The 17,979-nt window shown below is 42.0% G+C and overlaps 1 protein-coding gene across 10 annotated transcripts in view; it reads left to right on the forward strand.

The window, feature by feature from the left end:
- The window catches only part of LOC124049557, a 119,340-nt gene that overhangs the window by 24,501 nt on the left and 76,860 nt on the right, over positions 1-17,979 (forward strand). For 8 of the 10 annotated variants that reach the window (XR_006841429.1, XM_046371337.1, XM_046371333.1 and 5 more), the window contains exons 3-5: positions 2,497-2,622; positions 6,420-6,524; positions 6,621-6,698. Coding sequence is in view for 9 of the 10 variants with exons in the window: in XM_046371337.1 (XP_046227293.1) it covers positions 2,497-2,622; positions 6,420-6,524; positions 6,621-6,698 (309 nt within the window). In the remaining variant the exon portion in view is untranslated. Of the gene's footprint in view, positions 1-2,496; positions 2,623-4,583; positions 4,741-6,419; positions 6,525-6,620; positions 6,699-17,979 lie in introns of those variants that run through there. The other 2 variants (XM_046371335.1, XM_046371338.1) reach the window with 2 other exon arrangements.

Raw genomic sequence — 17,979 nt, forward strand, 5'->3', positions numbered from 1 at the left:
CTCAGACCAGACTAGCAAAGTAGCTAGCCTCAGCTAAGCTAACTGTCTGCTTGCTGTCAACTCATATATACTGGACAGATATGAGAGTGGTGTCAGTCTTCTCACAAAGAAAGCAAATATGTCTGTTTCCCACACTTTAAGAAATTGGAAACAGGAGGAAAAATAAGTATTTTGATGATCCACTAGAGATCTTTCTGACCTGGCTCTGTGTAACACTGATAATGTTAATATCTAGGCCAGGATGAAGTCCAGGTCAAATTGATGACAGACGTGCTGAACAAGCTGCTTGCCATTCATCTCAGTCAAGTCAGAAGTGAGTCGAATACTGTTGTGCGGGCACTTGTTCGTCAGTATTTCAACTCCCCACCCCCAGATCACTAAATAATGATATTCAATCAAAATGAGCTGGTAGCTCGTCACTCATGCAGCATGCACTTCAACAAACACATGATCTCTGTAAGTTCTTTGTTTAGTTATCACCCTTAATTTGAATAATTAGTGTGGGTTGGAGTTTTTTTACATCGATACTGTGTATCCTTTTTCACAAACCTTTTAATTTTTGTAGTGAAATTTGACATTGTATTTTAACGTCGTAAATATCGAATTTTCTGATCTCCTCTTTAAACATGTTCTAAGTATGGATACAGCTGCTCCATCAGAGGCTGGTTTGGCCCGTAATGATGTTGTTTAAGATGGGCCATCACATATAAATTTACAGCTTTCCCCATTCTTATCATAAATTGACTGGTGCTCTAAGAACTGGGGTTATACAGTCACATAAAACCTCCAGTTATGGCCTGTGTTCTGTTTAGCTCTTGATGGAAACGTGCCATAGCTTCCTGGTGCATTTCTGACCATGAAAATTATAATATGGAACAAAGATTAGAATGAAATTATCGTGGCCGGAAGGCATTTACCCACCGTGTTGAGGCACACTACACAGGGTTAGAGGAGGGAAAAAAAACCTAGTCCCCAAGAATAATGATAATACATTAGGCTGCGAGCGTGCTGGTATTATTGCTGTACATTATGTATGTTCCATTTATACTACCTCACACAGCCCAACCGCTGCTGACGGATAGGTCATTACTCCCCGCACCGATGAACACTTATCAGGCCCCACTGCTGTTTATGGCCAGAATGAAGAGCACTTGTCAGTCAAGGTCACTGCTTTGTGTGTCCTCTTTAATAGTTCCTTCTTCACAGTTGTTGAACTTTGTATGCTAGCCCCCCTCCTCCACCCCCAAGTGGTGAGAGAGAGATGGGCCGGCCACTTTAACAAGGGGATTCGGTGTTTTATGTTGTGTAGAGGGACGTCTCTGCTACTGGTGTTAACAGCCACTGTGTATTTGACCAGTGGAGATTCTGGAGAGGTTTCAGTAGTCTGGGCAATATTGAATTATGGTCCCTGTGTGAGGGAGCAGCATTCACGCAGGAGGTTTGTGTGCCTCACAGAGAACCGGAAACTGAGATAGAAAGGGATCTCTGCTGCTAATAAAGGTTTGTGCATTCTTGCTTCAGCAAATGAGCTGCTTTTTTTTTTTTTCATGTTTGCGTGTGTGCGTGGTTGTGTGTGCGTGTGTGTGGGTGTATGATAAGTTCGGGTGACAGGATCCTAAGAGGCTGCTCTAACTGGAGGGCCAATGCCAATGCATGGCTGGTTGCGTTACACCAGCTAGTGCTGAAATCAGAAGTGGCCCGCAGTGCAGGGTTTGGCCCTGGGACAAAACCAGATTTTAGTTGCCTTGGATTCTTTTAGCCTCAAGCCTATAATTTTTGTCATCGCTGCACAAGTCGTATCTCTGTATCTTATAACACTAAAGGCCGGCACAAGCAAAGACACACACACTTGTTTATCCAGACTGCTTAGGTAAAAAGGCTTGCCCCATGGTAACTGTCACTGTTGTTTTGTGTTATGCCGTGATCGTGTTTTTGCTTGCTGTGCCTGTTTTCTTTACCATAGTTTCCAAGCAGGTTTTATTAATAAAATTCTTACTCTCTTGTTGAATGCACAGTGGCAGTTGTCACTTGCGTATTTACAATTTTAACTAGTGTTGGCTACATCCTGCTAAAAAAACAAAGTAAATGAGTTCTCAAAAGATGTAAGATGTAATCGCTGTGTCACATGAGGTCCACGTGGACGTAAGGAAACTAGATCTCTGAAAAATCACTCAAACCCTCATCTTTGTCTCAAAAGTCTCCCTTCAACTTCACCCTCTGTCACAGCCTTATTTTGACTCCGCTGTCATAAATCGAAATGGGTGATGGGTGACAAGGTGCTTTTCATTGTCACTATTTTTCCTGTAAGTCACCCGGCATAATTTACGGTGCTCACCTTCAGTTTCCCCCAGAACATCCCCTCCACGGTCCAGCTCTCAGATGTAAAAATGAACAGTTCTTGTTTCTACGCTTTGATGCAATGCTGACAGGAGTCACTTTGATATACTTGGGAGTATGAAATTTTGATCCGTCCATTTTTTTCCCTTCCCTCCTGAGGCTTCATCTTTGCAGACATTGGGAGCTGTCATTTCACGACACCCTGTGACGTGGGTGAGGCTCAGCCGATATGACAGGGGCTGGACAGCAGACGCACTCCTAGGCGAGCTAGCAATATTTCTTCAGGTAAAGTGCCGAAATGTGTAAACGAATTATCTATAAATTTACCAGTGAGGATTTTTTTTTTAAAACCCTATAAAAATATCACAAACATAGACTTGAGACGTGCAGAAATCTTGCACAAGACAAAAGATGTGAACATGTTTCTTTAGTAATCTCTAGCTTTGTGTTATGTAGATTTATTGATGTGGGCTGCAATCTGCTAATATTAGCATTCTAATTAATAAAATGTCACTTATTCTCACAAGTTTTATTAAAGGCCAAAGCAAACCAATCTTAAGGTTTATGACATTTCACACGATACACTGCAAAATCACTAATGCTCAAAAGTGAGTCCAACAAACTGATTAGTATATAAATCAATAAAATAATCGTATCCTGTTAGCATATTGTTAGGTATTTTAAGCTTTTAAAGCTTTAAGACTCAGCAGTAGACAAACTGGCTTAAGATGGAGGATTTGTTGCAGCATGTACTGGGATGTGGGCTTCGCAGTGCACTGTGGGAGCCCACAGGGTGTATGTTCACAGTGTTTCCTGGATTAGACACCTTGGTACGGCCTGTGGAGAGATGTTCATAGTCCGCTGTTCACACAATCTGCCTGCTACAGCTGAGCTGCCCTTTGCCAACAGGCCTGGAGACAGAATGGACAGATTTAGATCCACATGTCGCAGTTCTCTTTTGGTGCTGCTCACCATTTACTATTTTCTTGACTTATGCTGTTATCATTTAGGGAGAGTCTTCGGACAAATTGGGAAATTTCAGCTTCTATGTTTGCTCTTGGATGCATCTTGGGATATGCAAATCGCTGCACTGTTTATGTAACGGTGTTTTTCAGCAAGTAATTACAACAAGAGAGTGTTATCAGTCCATCTGTCTCAGGCCAAGTACTGTGTACCAAAGGAAGTTAAAAAAAAATTCAGAAGTCCCTGCACTAATTCTGTGTATCTGTGAGCCCACATGCATATCTGCATTTGCTTTTATTTATTTATATGGATGCTATCATCTCTAATCAATACGTTGGTGTGCTGGTGACTGGATAACCTGGCAGTACTACCCATAACAGCACAGTTTACTGATTATAGGGCTTATTGTTTCACCACACACACACACACACACACACACACACACACACACACACACACACACCACAGACACGCAAACACGTTGACATGCTCATCTGTCACTAGGAAAACTGCCACAGGCTGTGGCCTTGGCACAAAGACATACTCTGAGTGGAGTGAAGAAGCTTGGAGCCAAGATGCACCCAGTCAAAATGTTAAGAATTTCAGATGCCAGAATAGACAAGCGAAGGCGTTGATTTGAGGAGAAAAGATGTTGATGTAACTGTGGATGTACGTTACAAAGATGCTTGTTTCTGACAGCTACTGGTTGGTGGTGTTACGGCTTTGAAAATGAAGAGAGGAAAAAAAAAAATTCTTGAATATTTAAAGCACTAATTGTTAGCTCTCTAACAACACTATTCTAGAACAAAAACTTTTTTCACAGTTTTTTTTTTTCTTTCTGACAATGCCTGCCAAAAAAACTCGTTTTTCTAAAATTGAACAATGCGGAGCTAATAAGACACCATGTGTACAGGGTGTGGCCAAGGAGGATTGTTTGCTTCTAAGCAGGAGCTGTAAGTAGGCATTATTATCATTATTTTGCATCTGCATTCGTTCAAGAAACAGCTGTTGAATTTTGAGTGAGATTTAAAGTGGCAGGGCCTGGAGTTGTTCTTGTTCATTCAGCTAACTTAGCATTGACATGATGGCTTCTGGCAGAGTTTTGTGCTGAACTCAACATCTGTGACAACCGTCAGCACCACTGACCAGTCCTCCCTCCCTCTCTCTGTCTCTCTTTCTCTTCTGGGTTTGCATGTTTCTCTTCGTCTGTCCTCCATCTTTCCCTGCCTTCCAGGATTGCCCAGTTTTGGGGTGGGGGTTGGGGGGGGGGGGGGGGGGGGGGGGTTATGACCAACACAGAAAAAGCGGGAAAAATGGGAACTTCTGATGCCACTAGATCAGTTTCTTCTGCCAGTACCCATCTCCATCACTGCCACATCAGCTGGTCCCAAGGTTGTGAGGTCATCCGAACATCTGGCCCCCTCCGCCATGTTTTCTAAGGTCAGTGGGTAGCATCTGTTTATGCACCCAGCCACCTACGATGTCTCTGACAACGAGGATCACGCTGAGATAACCAGATAGAATTGTTTGATTACTCACCAGTGTTGACAAACTGTAAATCTGATGTTAGTAAACTGAGCACAGTCTCTTTAAACAGGATATAGAAGTTTAAGCCCTTTTTTTTAAATGACACAAATATAATAACAAATATTGTAAAAGTCTGTAAAAAAAAAAAAAAAGCATATGGGGTTAGAAATATTAGGGTTTTTGTCTTTCAGATTTGTTGGCATTAAGACGAATTTTATCGTTCAAGGACCAAAGTAACTAAATGTCAAATACTTCTCCAAAGGTAACTCGCATACCAGTTCTGTATATGTTGACATCAGTTCCTTCTCAACACATTATTATTTTTCCTGGTATTTTTCTATGTGTTGTTCTAAATGATTGTAGCTGAGTTTGTGTGTCCATTTCCTTGAGATTTTCACATTATTTTGTCCACATCCCATACATGACATACATAATGAAACAGAAGGATCTTTAAGCAAAATTAAAACAAATGAAAATGAGATCAGACCGAGTCATCTGGGTTTCACTTTAAAGTGAGGATCTTTTTTTATCTTTATTTTTTTTTTTTTGTTGGACAAAAAAAATGTCCGCTTGGCTTATCCCAACAACCAAAAAACCATCACTGATGGAGGTGATGCAGCTTTGTAAGCCAGATGATTTGGAGGTAGGCACCTGCTCCCGGTGAAGTTTAAGCAGCAGCCGGTGTTGTGATGTCAGGGGCTCTTAGGGGTCAGGACAGGAATTATTGAACAGAGGGTGGCTGACGGAGGGAGCTGGCACTGGGAGCAAACAGATGTTGCAATCATAAAGAAATACACAACCTCTGAATTAAATATGAAGAGCGGGGGCAGCAAGAATGGAGGATGATGGTGACTTTGTCTCTGCTACTTGGCCAATAACAGCTGGTTGATACGAGTCAAAGCGCCGCTGATAGGTCAGTTGCTGTTGTGACGAGGCGTGGGTGAATTCTCTCAAATTATGTTGGTTTCTAAAAACAGGAGAGATGAGGATTTACAAAAAAGCAACAAAAAAACAAAACTTCTTTCAAGAAGACAGCTGTTTGGAACATACTGTAGATTCATTATTCAGAGGCAGAGGGTCTCTGGGCGCAGCATGTTATGTCAGAGTGTTTTAAAGCATTTACGCCACAGCAGCTCAGTGATGAAATCTGTAAAAAAGAGAGGAATCTGACAGAATGTCCTCAGAACATTGTTTTACCACAAGTGTTTTGTTTCCAAGTCATTTTTTTTTACAAGGCTGTTCACTCACAAGGAATTACAAGTCTGTCTGAATATTTGATGGCAGGAGAAAGCGTTTCTGTCTTTACTGAGGGAATGATGTGGTTCAAGGTCTTATGATCTTGTTATTTATACCCCGAGTTCAGTTCATTTCAAAGAGTGAAGTGAAATGATGTAGTGGATCTGCATCTTACTGATAGCACTTACCAATCTCTTGTGACTTTCAGACTTTATATATAATAGTTGCTTTTGAAATGTAGTTTTGCATGACGTCATTGCAAAAATGAATTTATTCTGGCCTCTGCTGAAGTTAAAAGGCACTGATGCTGGACGAAAAGGCCTGGCTCACAGTCTCTGATCCATTTCATCCCAAAGGTGTTCGACGGGGTTGAGGTCAGGGCTTCGATCCACAACGTTGACTTTCTCAGACTCCACCTGCAGGCACCTGATCTTTTCTCATTGGAAGACTATCTCTGCAGGGTGAGTGCACTTGTTTTAACAATTTATTATCTAAAAACATGTTGTATTTCAGCCTTAAATCCCCTGCTGCATATCTCTGTCTGTTTATCTCTAAAGAGGATGGCCTTCTGCCAGTTAGGCCTGGCTCCGAGAGCTGTAGTGTCAACACTGAAAACTGAGGGCCAGAGAGGTGATGTAAGTATTGATGCACTCCTTGAAATCACTTTGTCACCGCCAGAGATACCAAGCTGCAGGAGCAGCACAATAGCAGGGAGATGATTGTGAATTCTTGGCAGAGGGTTGAGGGATGCCATTAAAAAGGCAAATGTGATTAATTTTTAGTGAGAACGCTCTCTTCTTGGTGATTGTCAGCGAGGTCGGGCTAAGAGGATGTGACACAGAAATTACTCTTCCTCCTGGCGTCTAATGTGACTCGCCACTCTGAGGAAATATCTGGGAGATGGTGAGCCTGACAAAAACACTCTCATCTAATAGACTAACTATTTATCCAGGGCTAAAGCGGCAGAGATCTGACTCAATAGCGCTAAGTGATCTATTGCTTAAACACTGCAGATCACTTGTGATTCAACACAAACAAGAGTGTTTTGTCTCAAATCGTCGCTGAGGGCTACATTTGTATGGATGAGGGACAAAAGCAATTTAAAGCTATCAGGGAAGCATAAAGTATAGATATAATACATTCTCCTTGTAAGAGCCTCATATTTTGTCCTTTTAACATTCTTTGTGAATTTCCTGTTACATGTCTGCTGTGACACCCCCCCACCGTGGAGTGACATTTTGCAGGCGACACAATAGTGCAGGCCACACTTTATCCCGACTCTTTCATAAACACAGAAGGGCCACAGCACTCAGACCGCAGCCTCTGTCTCGTTCTATAAACAACAAAAAGACAGCTCGCAGGACACACTAAAGGTTACGTCTATATCGATTTCATGCAGTTTTCAGACAAATGCTTTTTACAGTCGTATAATTATTGTCCCATGTTGGCTTCAACTAATTGAACAACCGAATCCTACCAGTCAGCCACGGCTAAAGGCACAGTTGTGTTTTAAAGAATTTTATTGTTTTGCTTCAGAATTAGAGTGGGACTAATTCATGTGTTTTAATACTTCAATCTGATTTAAATTCCTTGATGCTGAAGGATGAAGCACGGGGGCAGCAAGTACAGAAATCTACTCAGAAATGTACTCAAACGAACAGAAATATACAACAGGTTTTATTGTCTTCAAGAATACACGGGTTCTCTGAATAAAACACAGTAATTAACGTAGTTATACAGGTGCAGATTTTACTGACTTTGTGTACTGACTTTGTAACCTTTCGACGACCTGTGATTGACCATTTAAGTTCATATGGTGAACTTGTGAATTGTTCGTTTACATATTTAACAGATGTGGAACTGCATCAGAATTTTTAATGAGATGTGCCCGTGTCCACCTGGCAGGCCTGTAGTATCCGAGTCCAGCACTCAGACTCGAGTTGGACTTGAGCCCTGATTTTAAGGACTTGTGACTCGACTCGGGCTTGAGCATTGACTGCATTCAGACTCATAAATCAGGGATAAATCAGGTGTTTTATTTTATTTTAAGTAATATACCATAGTAATTTGGCGTAAGATACCATCCACGTTAAGTTCAATGTTATATAATAGTTATACACTAATATATTTGGTTGGGACTCGACTTGGACTTGACTTGGATTTTTCTTTAATGACTTGGACTTGGACTCGAACTCGAACTCGAACACTGGGAACTCGAAACTGGACTGGGACTCAAAGGGTGACTCGACTACAACGCTGCCACCTGGTGAATGTAAGTGCAGCATTCACGCTGTTTAAAGCTGTGAAATATCAAAATTTAAAAAAGCATGTAAATGATCAGAATGCTGTATGTGCTTGTGACCTCTGAGAGACTCCTTGATCTCCCAGACAATCATATATAGAGAGACATAAAAATAAAATTTTTACTCTTTGAAAGCTGTTTTTCTTTTTTTTTCTTTTTTTAAATCACCAGCTGTGAAAAAATAATGTTTTTCTGAGTGCTGAATTGATTATTAAAGCCGTATTATAAGCAATCGGAAATCACAATTACTTAATCTCTTCCTGTTTGTAATCTTGAGTTAGTCCTTGGCTTGTATGTCCTCCTCAGGCAATAAGCATCCCACTGCTACATGCTGGCAGGACAAGCTACTGCTTACAGTGCTGTAGTTTACTTTGTGAGAAAACTGCTCACGTTCTTGTATCCCATTACCACGACCACCTTGAGATAAATGACTCTTTCTCCCCTCTGCCATAAGGTTTTATATCAAACGACATGTGTTGAGCATCTGACTGCAGGTTATATTGTTTCAGTGGAAATAAAACAATCACTTCTGGAGCTGTTTCAGGGCGCCTGCCTGTGGTGTGTGTAACTGCCGGGCAACCTATACACACTGTTTATAGATGTAAGGAAGAGGACAGTGGCAGGTGACAGGTTAACTCTGCTGTGTAAATTCTTGGGCCGTGTATGATGTAGCCTGTGATCCTGCAGTCCTTGATGAGATCTGAGCTAGTAAATATCCTGTGATTAATCAAAAGGGCTTGTTCTGCGTGTAGCATCCCTGTGTCACCTTCACAGCTGGGGAGCAGGGCCGCCTTGTTTACCGCACTCCACCTCCACCTTATTTCATTGCAGCGAACGCCGGGCTTCTGCTTCTGTGGACACAGTTTGCATCATAAACCAAAGATAAAATAATACGTTATAAAGGATTTTTTGATTTTTTTTTTTTTTTTTGATGGTGGGTCCCACTGTTATTTTGTTGCCCGTTTTATTTAAAGGGTTGTTGCGAGCAGACATGTTTGGTGTGCTTTTGGTGTGTCACTGTTGATCTGAGCGACTCGTTCTCTCTTGAGAACAAATATTTATTTTGAATCAAACTCGCATACGCTGTTCTGTCACCGGAAACACTCCTGCATCAAACCTGTATCAGTCCACAGCTGAAAATAGTCCTTGACAAATGCATCGTGTACTCTGCCTTTTTTATAAATTAAAGTCTGCGTGACCCATTTTCAGAGTTTTGCATCTTCAGTTGGGCTTGAGGTTTATTGCCACAGATTGTGTGTAGACGTTTGGAAGAATTAAGAGATGGACTATCACATTGTAGGCTTTGGTCTTTTTTAAGGGGGTTGTTGACAATAAGAAATATAACATAATGCCAGGCCTTATCCTTTAATTACAAAATAATTAGCACTTAAACAAGAAATATCCCTCGGAAACGGCTTTGCTACAGGCTCGTTACATCCATGAAACATGTCAAAATGAAGGCCAACATGTTAATGGGTGATTATAGTAATTAATAGACTGAACTAATTGCTTTAGCCAGTTAAGATTCATTAAATGCTGAAGTGGTGTATGTTTTAGCAGAGCTTGGCCAACTGAAACAGAATCATTTCTAATTAACAATCCTGCTCTGCTAACTTAACAGTAGCTGTGACATTGTCTGATAGCTGGTATTATTTCTGTAGCTCCCTGCTTGCTCAAAAACTCTTCTGTGGTGTTTTCTTCATCATCTTAGACACTTTTTATCCCCAGGACAGTTCACTTGGAAAATGCATTCTGATGTTCCGACACAACAGAGTCTTGTCTTAAATGATTGCTGCCCCGCTTTTCTACGATGACCCTTTGATTGTCATTTGAAGACGGTGTAAGGGACGTGCATGTCATGTTAATAATGACATTAAACTGCATGTTTCCCTCCACCGTAGAGCGAATTCCGGACCTGTCTGGGAATATAGATCTCTAATTGCTTTTGCGTGGTGGTGCAGCAGAATTGTGCTTCCCAGATGTCACCTCTGCCAAACCCGAGTGCACGTCACTGTCAATAGGCCTGAGAAATCTCCCTAACAAGCTCGCCATTACATAAATCTATAGCCGCTCCGGATATTGCACCGAAGAGACCGAACAACTTTCAAGGAGACTTCGTGTTTGATGTTCCAGGGCTTGATTGCATTTTGGGGAAAAAAAAAAAAAGAGAAGCCCACTATATTGGGAATGTGTCCAAACAGTGTAGGTTTGCTAATTTTGTCATAGTCAATTTCATAGCGTGGCCGTGAGAATGGGCGGCGATGGAATGAAGTTCCTGAGTGCTTTGCAGAGGGGCGTGAGTGGGTTTGACAGGCCTAGTGAAATATGCTCTGCTGTACCTTTTTCCATTACAAGAGCAGGGACCAGAAATGCAAATCCGGGGCCCTCTATCGAGAGGTCATTAGAAAAGTGACATATCAAACAACTGGCTTCAAGTGGCAGACAGAATCTTAAATTACTGCTCCATCAGTGTTTTCATATTTTGATTTGCGATACTGTTACCACGGCTTTTCAAACTCACATTTTCAACAAAGAGCCGTTTTGTTTTGAGCACCTAGCTAAAGTCAATGTTTAGATTTGGCCTCAGGGCTTTACGTCCATGTCTAATGTGGCAGAAATCCTTGATCATCAGTACAGTAACCACATCCTAAAGAGAGTGACTGATAGACTGGATCTGTCTCATGGCCTTCTCTGAAGAGGTGATGAATTGGCTTAATGGTGAGTAGACCAGAGAGCCAGGCTCAGGGAGGGAGAGAGGGGGCATTAAATGGCATGATTTTATAGCCTCAGCTTTGTCGTGCCCCCGCTGTAATTTTAACCATTTCTTTTTCTGCACCACAAGGCAGGTTGGATGTTAGGCCTTTAGCCTGGTTAAACACAACTCTCACATACCTGATACCTCATGATGGGGTGTGTCACCAAGGTTAAGAAAGCTGCTGATTGCGGTTCTGACGATGAGAACCAAAGCTCAAACGTTAGACCTTATCAGTACTTCTACATATTTAAACTTATTGTAATGATTTTAGTGAAGGCGGTTTCAATTCTTAGCCAGCTGGTTAGTTAGTCTGTCCATCACTTTGGTCCAGGCTGAAATATTTCAGCTGAGTGCATTGCCATTAGACTTTACACATGTTCCCTGGAGGATGGATTCTGAGAACTCTGATGATCACTTAACTTTTCTTTTCCTGTTTAAACAATTTGTAGTGCATGCACATGAAGCACATATGGCACATGAAGCACATATTTTTAATTTGTCCAGTACTCTGGCTTATGATCAAATACCTGCAAAACGAAAGACTTTCCCCATCACCTTTACCTTGTATTGCACCTATTGGCAAGTAATTAACAACAGTTAACATGCTATTACACTAAAGTCAAAGGCTGAACACGGTAAATATTATGCTTAACCGTCTCCTGTTAGCATTATGAGTATGTTTGCATGTTAGAATTTAGCTCAAAGCGCCGCTCTGACTGACTACAGCCTCACAAAGCTGCTAGCATGACTTTGAACTGTGCTGACTTGTTAAAAATGTTGCAGTCAAACCAAACTGGTAATAAAGTCCAAGGATTCGTCCATCGCAATGTGAAGCTACATATAATAAGATAACGTTTATCTGAACTCACTCCAACTTGCGCACCAAAGGGCGTAAACAGTGAGGCCCATTAGAGTCATATTCTCCTTGAGCCTTTAGCTTGTTTTCAACACGACTCATTATTTGTGATAAATTAGCAGGCTGATTATAGTGATATGGTCTAATTTGTAAATGAGTGGGGTGCACCTGTCAGTAAGACTCATTTGATAATAACGACCATCCACTGAATAAGTAACGACTGCTCTAATTTCAGTTGACTTCCTAACCGTCTGGTTTGTATTATTCTGCCATTTCCATTCGCAGCAGATCAATTCCCCCGTGTTTATTGTCATTCCTATCTCTGTATTTAGCTGGTGGTCTAGCTGGTGAATAAACCTGAAATGATTAGTTGACAGACTGATCAGCTGAGTGGCAGAAAATTAATCTGCAACTATTATAATATTTATATGTATGGTGGATTAATCCTCATTTTCAAGTGAAACAGATCCCAGCTTCTCAAATGTGAGAATTTGATGCTTTTCTTTTTCATGCATTTTTTTAAACTGTTTTTTGACATCTTATAGACAGAATGAGTCTTCAAATAATAAAAGTAATCATTAGCTGCAACCCTACAGATGACAGTATTGAATATGAACTAAGTGCTTTTTTTGTTGCTGAGATTGTTTTCCCTGTCACTTTAATGCAAATATTCGCTATCCAAAGTCAGGAAATTTAGATTGGAACGGTGAAAGAATGCTTTACACCTGAGACTCATTTGAGCACAATTTTGCACTCTTTTATGCTGAACATGGAAATTGTGGAAACCATTAAACCTGAGGTAAAACAGCAAGAGAAGGAACAGCACGGTGGGATAACTGGTTCCCCATTAAAAGATACTGCCCCGTAACTTTGCAAAGGCCTCATCGTAATACAAGACAAGGGGGTATGTGACCTTCAGCCATTAAACCATCCTGTTAATTGTCTAATAATAAAATGTTTTTATTGTGCAGAAACCCTTTAGCATAATTGAATTTCACTCTGCTTTTCACTCATTTTATTTTTATTTCTGTCTTTTTGCTGAGGCCGTGAAACCTCACCATTACTGGCTGTAATGACGGCGCTGGATTGGTTTTCCAGGATTGCAGCTCTAACTGAGCTCTGTCCGTCCGTCCACCCCCTCCCACCCCCCCACTCTTCTCCGTGCAAACTTAACATTTAAACCACTCTCATTACAGCACAGATTACAGAGGCCTATTGGTCCTCATTAGCGCCCACTGATCCTTGGCTGGGCCCATGTTCTAACATCTTTTAATTAGCATTCTGGAAATCTAATCAACGTAATAACTCAGAATTATCTCCCCTTTTGCACTTATTTTCTCCCACTCTTTTATTCCAGGCTGTTCCTGGCCCGCAGGCTCAAAGGCTGATGGAACGTGGACTTTTTTATTCTGAGGCTGCCAGGTATGTGACACAAGGGGTGAGGAGACCTTGAAGTGCTCGTAGTTGAAGGGCAAACTGGGTCACTGAGCAGATTTAACTGCACGCTGTGAACTCTGATAAAACAAACTATACCTAAAAACACAAAAATACATGCCTGAGATCTTTTTGTTGTGGAGTGGGCTGTAAAAGTTTTTACGAAACCCTCTTCAATGTAATGAAACTAGATGTGGTGATCAAAGTGCCGTAAAAAAATAGATATGAAAGACTCTAGAAATGTCTCTTTCCAGAAATCATGACCGGGTTACTCAAGATAAACAGACAGGGCTTGTTGTGAGCAGTTTCATGTAACATATTTTTGATTTGAGGGGTGAAATGTCCCTTTAAAGCACGTGTGCAGTTATAAGTTGTGGACAAGCTTTATATACCTGTTAGTGACAGATGTAGGCAGAGGGCTGTGAGTTTTTCTCTAAATGCCCTATAAAGCCTTCAGTTCTCGGCCAAACCCTGTGGTGTGATATGAAGTGAAAGCCAAGGCGGGGTTTGGCACTGGACGGCCATTTTGTGTCTGGTCTGATGCATGGTTTCACTGGGTGTCACTTTGGCTCCATGTCAGAGTCAGTGGCGGCGGCGAGCGAAGCTGCAGGTCTCATTAAAGAATGTTTATTGCAACAGTTGCAGGCTGAGCTAAAAAAACACAGCCACAGGATGAATTCTTAAAGCAGGTTTACTGAGATTAAGGCATCAAAATTGTATTTTCAGATTATTAAATCATAGTGTTCCAACAACAAGTGTAATCTCTTGGAAACAAAGATGCCAGCATCCATTTTATTCGCCCGTTATAATGTACAGGACATTGTGACTTGCATCCATGCTAGAGAAAGCAGTCGCCTCCAGCCTAGTATTCGTACACCTTTGTGTACAGTTGAGTGCCGTTTCTGTGCCAGGTTTCCAGGGCAGACATTTTGGCGAAGCTTTGGCAGTACAGACAAAGACGCCATGGTGTGATGGGACACAGACCTGCCATCTCCCAGCAGCACTGTCATGCCTCTCACCGTGGAATGATGAATGGTTACGTGCGCGTGCGCCACACATTTGCTCATGCACACGTATGACACACATACACGCACATGTGCAGAAACATACAGGAAACCTTCCTGGTCGGGTCAGCCAGGCTTTGGCATTGCATCAAACACATGCTCACACTCGCACAATCACACAAAGACAGACAGACTTCCTTACTGTAGCGCTGCATTATTCAGAGCCAGGTGTAGGAGGAAAAGGGAATAAGGTTGTGTTTATTAGCTGCTCCCTTGGTGTTCTCTAAATTGCCTTGTTTGCTCGGCACAAGCACACAAACAGATGCTGTCCTCTCAGCTCTGGGTAATTCTCAGAGTCTCTGGGTATTTAGTGAAAGGCCTACCGTGCCGCACACACAGCCTCATTAGTGCTACGCATACAAACGCGCACATCAGACCGGACTACTTGAAAAACACATTTGCGTGCAAATTTTGCACTGACGTTCAGAAGTACTGTTTGATTCATGCAAAAAGAAGACATTGTCTCTCCGCATAATTGGAGCACCCCATATAGCAAACCACACAGCCCCTAACCCTCTCAGCGACACAATTTCACTCTTATTAAGAAAATCTGCATTTAGGAGGGACCAATGCTATCAGTCGAAATTAATCTGCTTTGACTGATCCCTAATGTGACCACAGTCATCGAGTAATTATTGTCTGGATGGCTGTGCACCAGCCTCATAACCACCGTCGCCCTCCTCCACCCCCTCCAAAAGGGGCTAGTCTTGGTGTGTGAATCCCTCTGCAGCGGGTTGGTTACAGTGGGTACGGCAGGCATGTCATTTAGCGCTTGATCAGTGAGTCGTGATTAGCCTGCCCTGTATTATTGTGATTAACGTCCACCCGGCAGACGACTGTCCTGTTGTCACCAGCGATACCACGTGAGATCTTGAGACTCTGGGATGAGGGCCAGTGGAAGAACCTGGTAGTGTGACAACATAAAACTGCTCACTCTGATGTTGGATGCTTCTCTAAAACACACACACACACACACACACACACACACACTTCAACTTCTTTCTTGTCAGTCACAAAATCTAATGCATGTAATGAGTGCAGGGCTCTTTCCCTCGCGCAGCCGTGTTTTGTCTGTACGTCTGCTTGGATTAGTTAACCCACTGCCTCTTCTGCAGCTTGCGTGTTGTATAGCATTCACATCAGGCCGCACGCCTTATGTCTCCAAATGCACTGAAATCCAGAGCCTCATCTTTCTACGGTCCTCTTTCCCTCCGAGAGCTCGCTCCTCCTCGACCAACAAAGTCGATTTGACCGCGGCTGATTATAGTGACGAAAGCAGTCCAAGAGAATATGCACATTCTCACTGTATGTCAAATTAGATCACAGCAGCGGAGGAGGGGGTTGCCGCACGCTGACCCCCGTCTCTTCTCCTCAGACGATCAGCCGCTTACACAGAGGAAGCTTTTGGAAACAGGTCTGTGGACCAAACTGTGGTTGATGGCTCACTGCTATAACACGCAGGACAATCGGAAGATGCCCACGGGGAATTAGGGAAATGATGAACTTGATCTTAGAGTACCAGTAGGTCGGAGTGGAAAGAGAACACGTATATGCTTGAGAGTGTTTTGTGTTTTCTGCAGCAGTTTGGCTTGTCTTTTTTATATTTGTGAGGCTGAATTTATGCATTCCATGTAAGGTTTTTTAAGCAAAATATTATGGTTATTTTTACTGCTGTAGCTTCTCTTTTTTGTGCGTCAGCCTCTGTATGTGTGTTTCATTTCCTCGTAATTACTCGGCTAAACTCAGACCCCCTTCCCATGGTTCTTGTGCATCCGCCGGTGGAAAAGAGTCAGTTTTGATTACAAAGTAAACGCTACAGCATCAGACAAGAGGGGGGGGTTACATGCTGATATGCATTCTATCAAGATGATTTATGCAAATTATGCACATTATTCCCGCAGGAATCTCTCTTCTGAAAGTGCCAGGATAAATTGCCGGAAATTAGCCATAAAATTCACTGTGCAGGGAGTGTGAGGTGAAGGCCGCCGTGGAGCCAAGGACATTGGGCCGTCGTGGTTACGCTTGGCCTGGCCTGCCTCCCCCATGCTTGGCATTCATGGCTGTTAAAGACCTCTGCTCAGACAGATACACTGAAGCCTAGAGTAGCGCTCAACACATCAGGAAGATCAGCCAACCAAGTGTTACACTAACGGCCAGGGTTTCATGCTCTAGTAACATGACAGATTTTCAACAGAGGCAGGCAGATTGTCTGCTTTTTGTTTTCACATTTTAAATTGAAATCCACTCTATAATCCTACATTCCTCGAAAAGATGTGATTGATTTTTAATTCAGTAAATGACCTCAAAAACCAGTCAGTGTTTGGATTGTTTTCATGCCTTTGTTTACAGTACAGGCAACCTTGTTTGTAGTCCATCTTAATCTTCAGATTACACTAATCAGAAATCAGGTAATGAACAGTTGCTGTGAACAACACGTAAACAAGTAGCCGTCAGTATTGTAACACACAGCACAGGCTGTATTACATTATTATATTAGTGATCCCTGTATTACACTGTAGCTTTAACCACCAACTCTCTGTTGGTCAGGCCTTTCATTTGTCTCGTGATCTGTGAGGGAAACAAAGAGAAAGTGTGTGTGTGTATATATGAAGTGAGCAGTGAGTGATTCACTCTGTTATTGTGTCTTCCTTGTGTCTTTATTTCAATCTGGAAGCCAGAGTTAATGAATATCAGAGCCTGGAGATGAAATCCACCTCGCTTTAGCTTTAATGAACCCTGAGAGGGTCAGGATCTGCATATTGATCAGGACAAGTGATCCCTGCCTCCCTCTCTCTCTCTCTCTCTCTCTCTCTCATCCACACACACACACACACAGAAACTACATAAGAACACACACATCCCCATGCATGGTAGACCAGATGCAAACATTTAGATATCTAAAATTTAGATATAAATTTAATGTAAAATGTGGCCAAAATCACATTTTATTTTAGTTTTGTTTTCACCTTTTTAAAGCTTTGGCCGTGTATAGAATATGTATCTGTGTGTGTGTGTGTATGTGTGTGTGTATGTGTGTGTGTATGTGTGTAATTACAAGTGCAGATCATGCTCACATGATCCAGGGAGGCTGCTGGGTCACTGTGGGCTCCACATCCCATCAAATCAAACGGAGGCACATTATCTGAATGTTAAGGTCACAGAAATGGAAAGTTCACAGCCTGGGAGTGTTGAGTTCTGCAAAAGCACTTTGTATAAAAGATAATGCACGAAAAGTTATTTTTGGGTGACATTAGAAATATTATTTAAACCGTTAATTAAATGAGCCAATGGAAAAACAAGAATTTAACTTCCTATTTAAGAAAATGGATCAACAAGGCCAGAGTTCAAAGTTTCCTTAAGCAAGCTCGCCATAAAATGTCAACAAATCAAATGAATTACCTCCCGACGGCGCTCATAATCTGATTCGTTCGGTGCAAATATTTTCACAATGAAAGCACTCCATAGCACCTGTTCTTGTTTGCTCAAATCCAGAGTGAAATGTAGA

The sequence above is a fragment of the Scatophagus argus genome, chromosome 18, assembly GCF_020382885.2.
Source record: "Scatophagus argus isolate fScaArg1 chromosome 18, fScaArg1.pri, whole genome shotgun sequence".
Taxonomy (NCBI): Eukaryota; Metazoa; Chordata; class Actinopteri; family Scatophagidae; genus Scatophagus; species Scatophagus argus.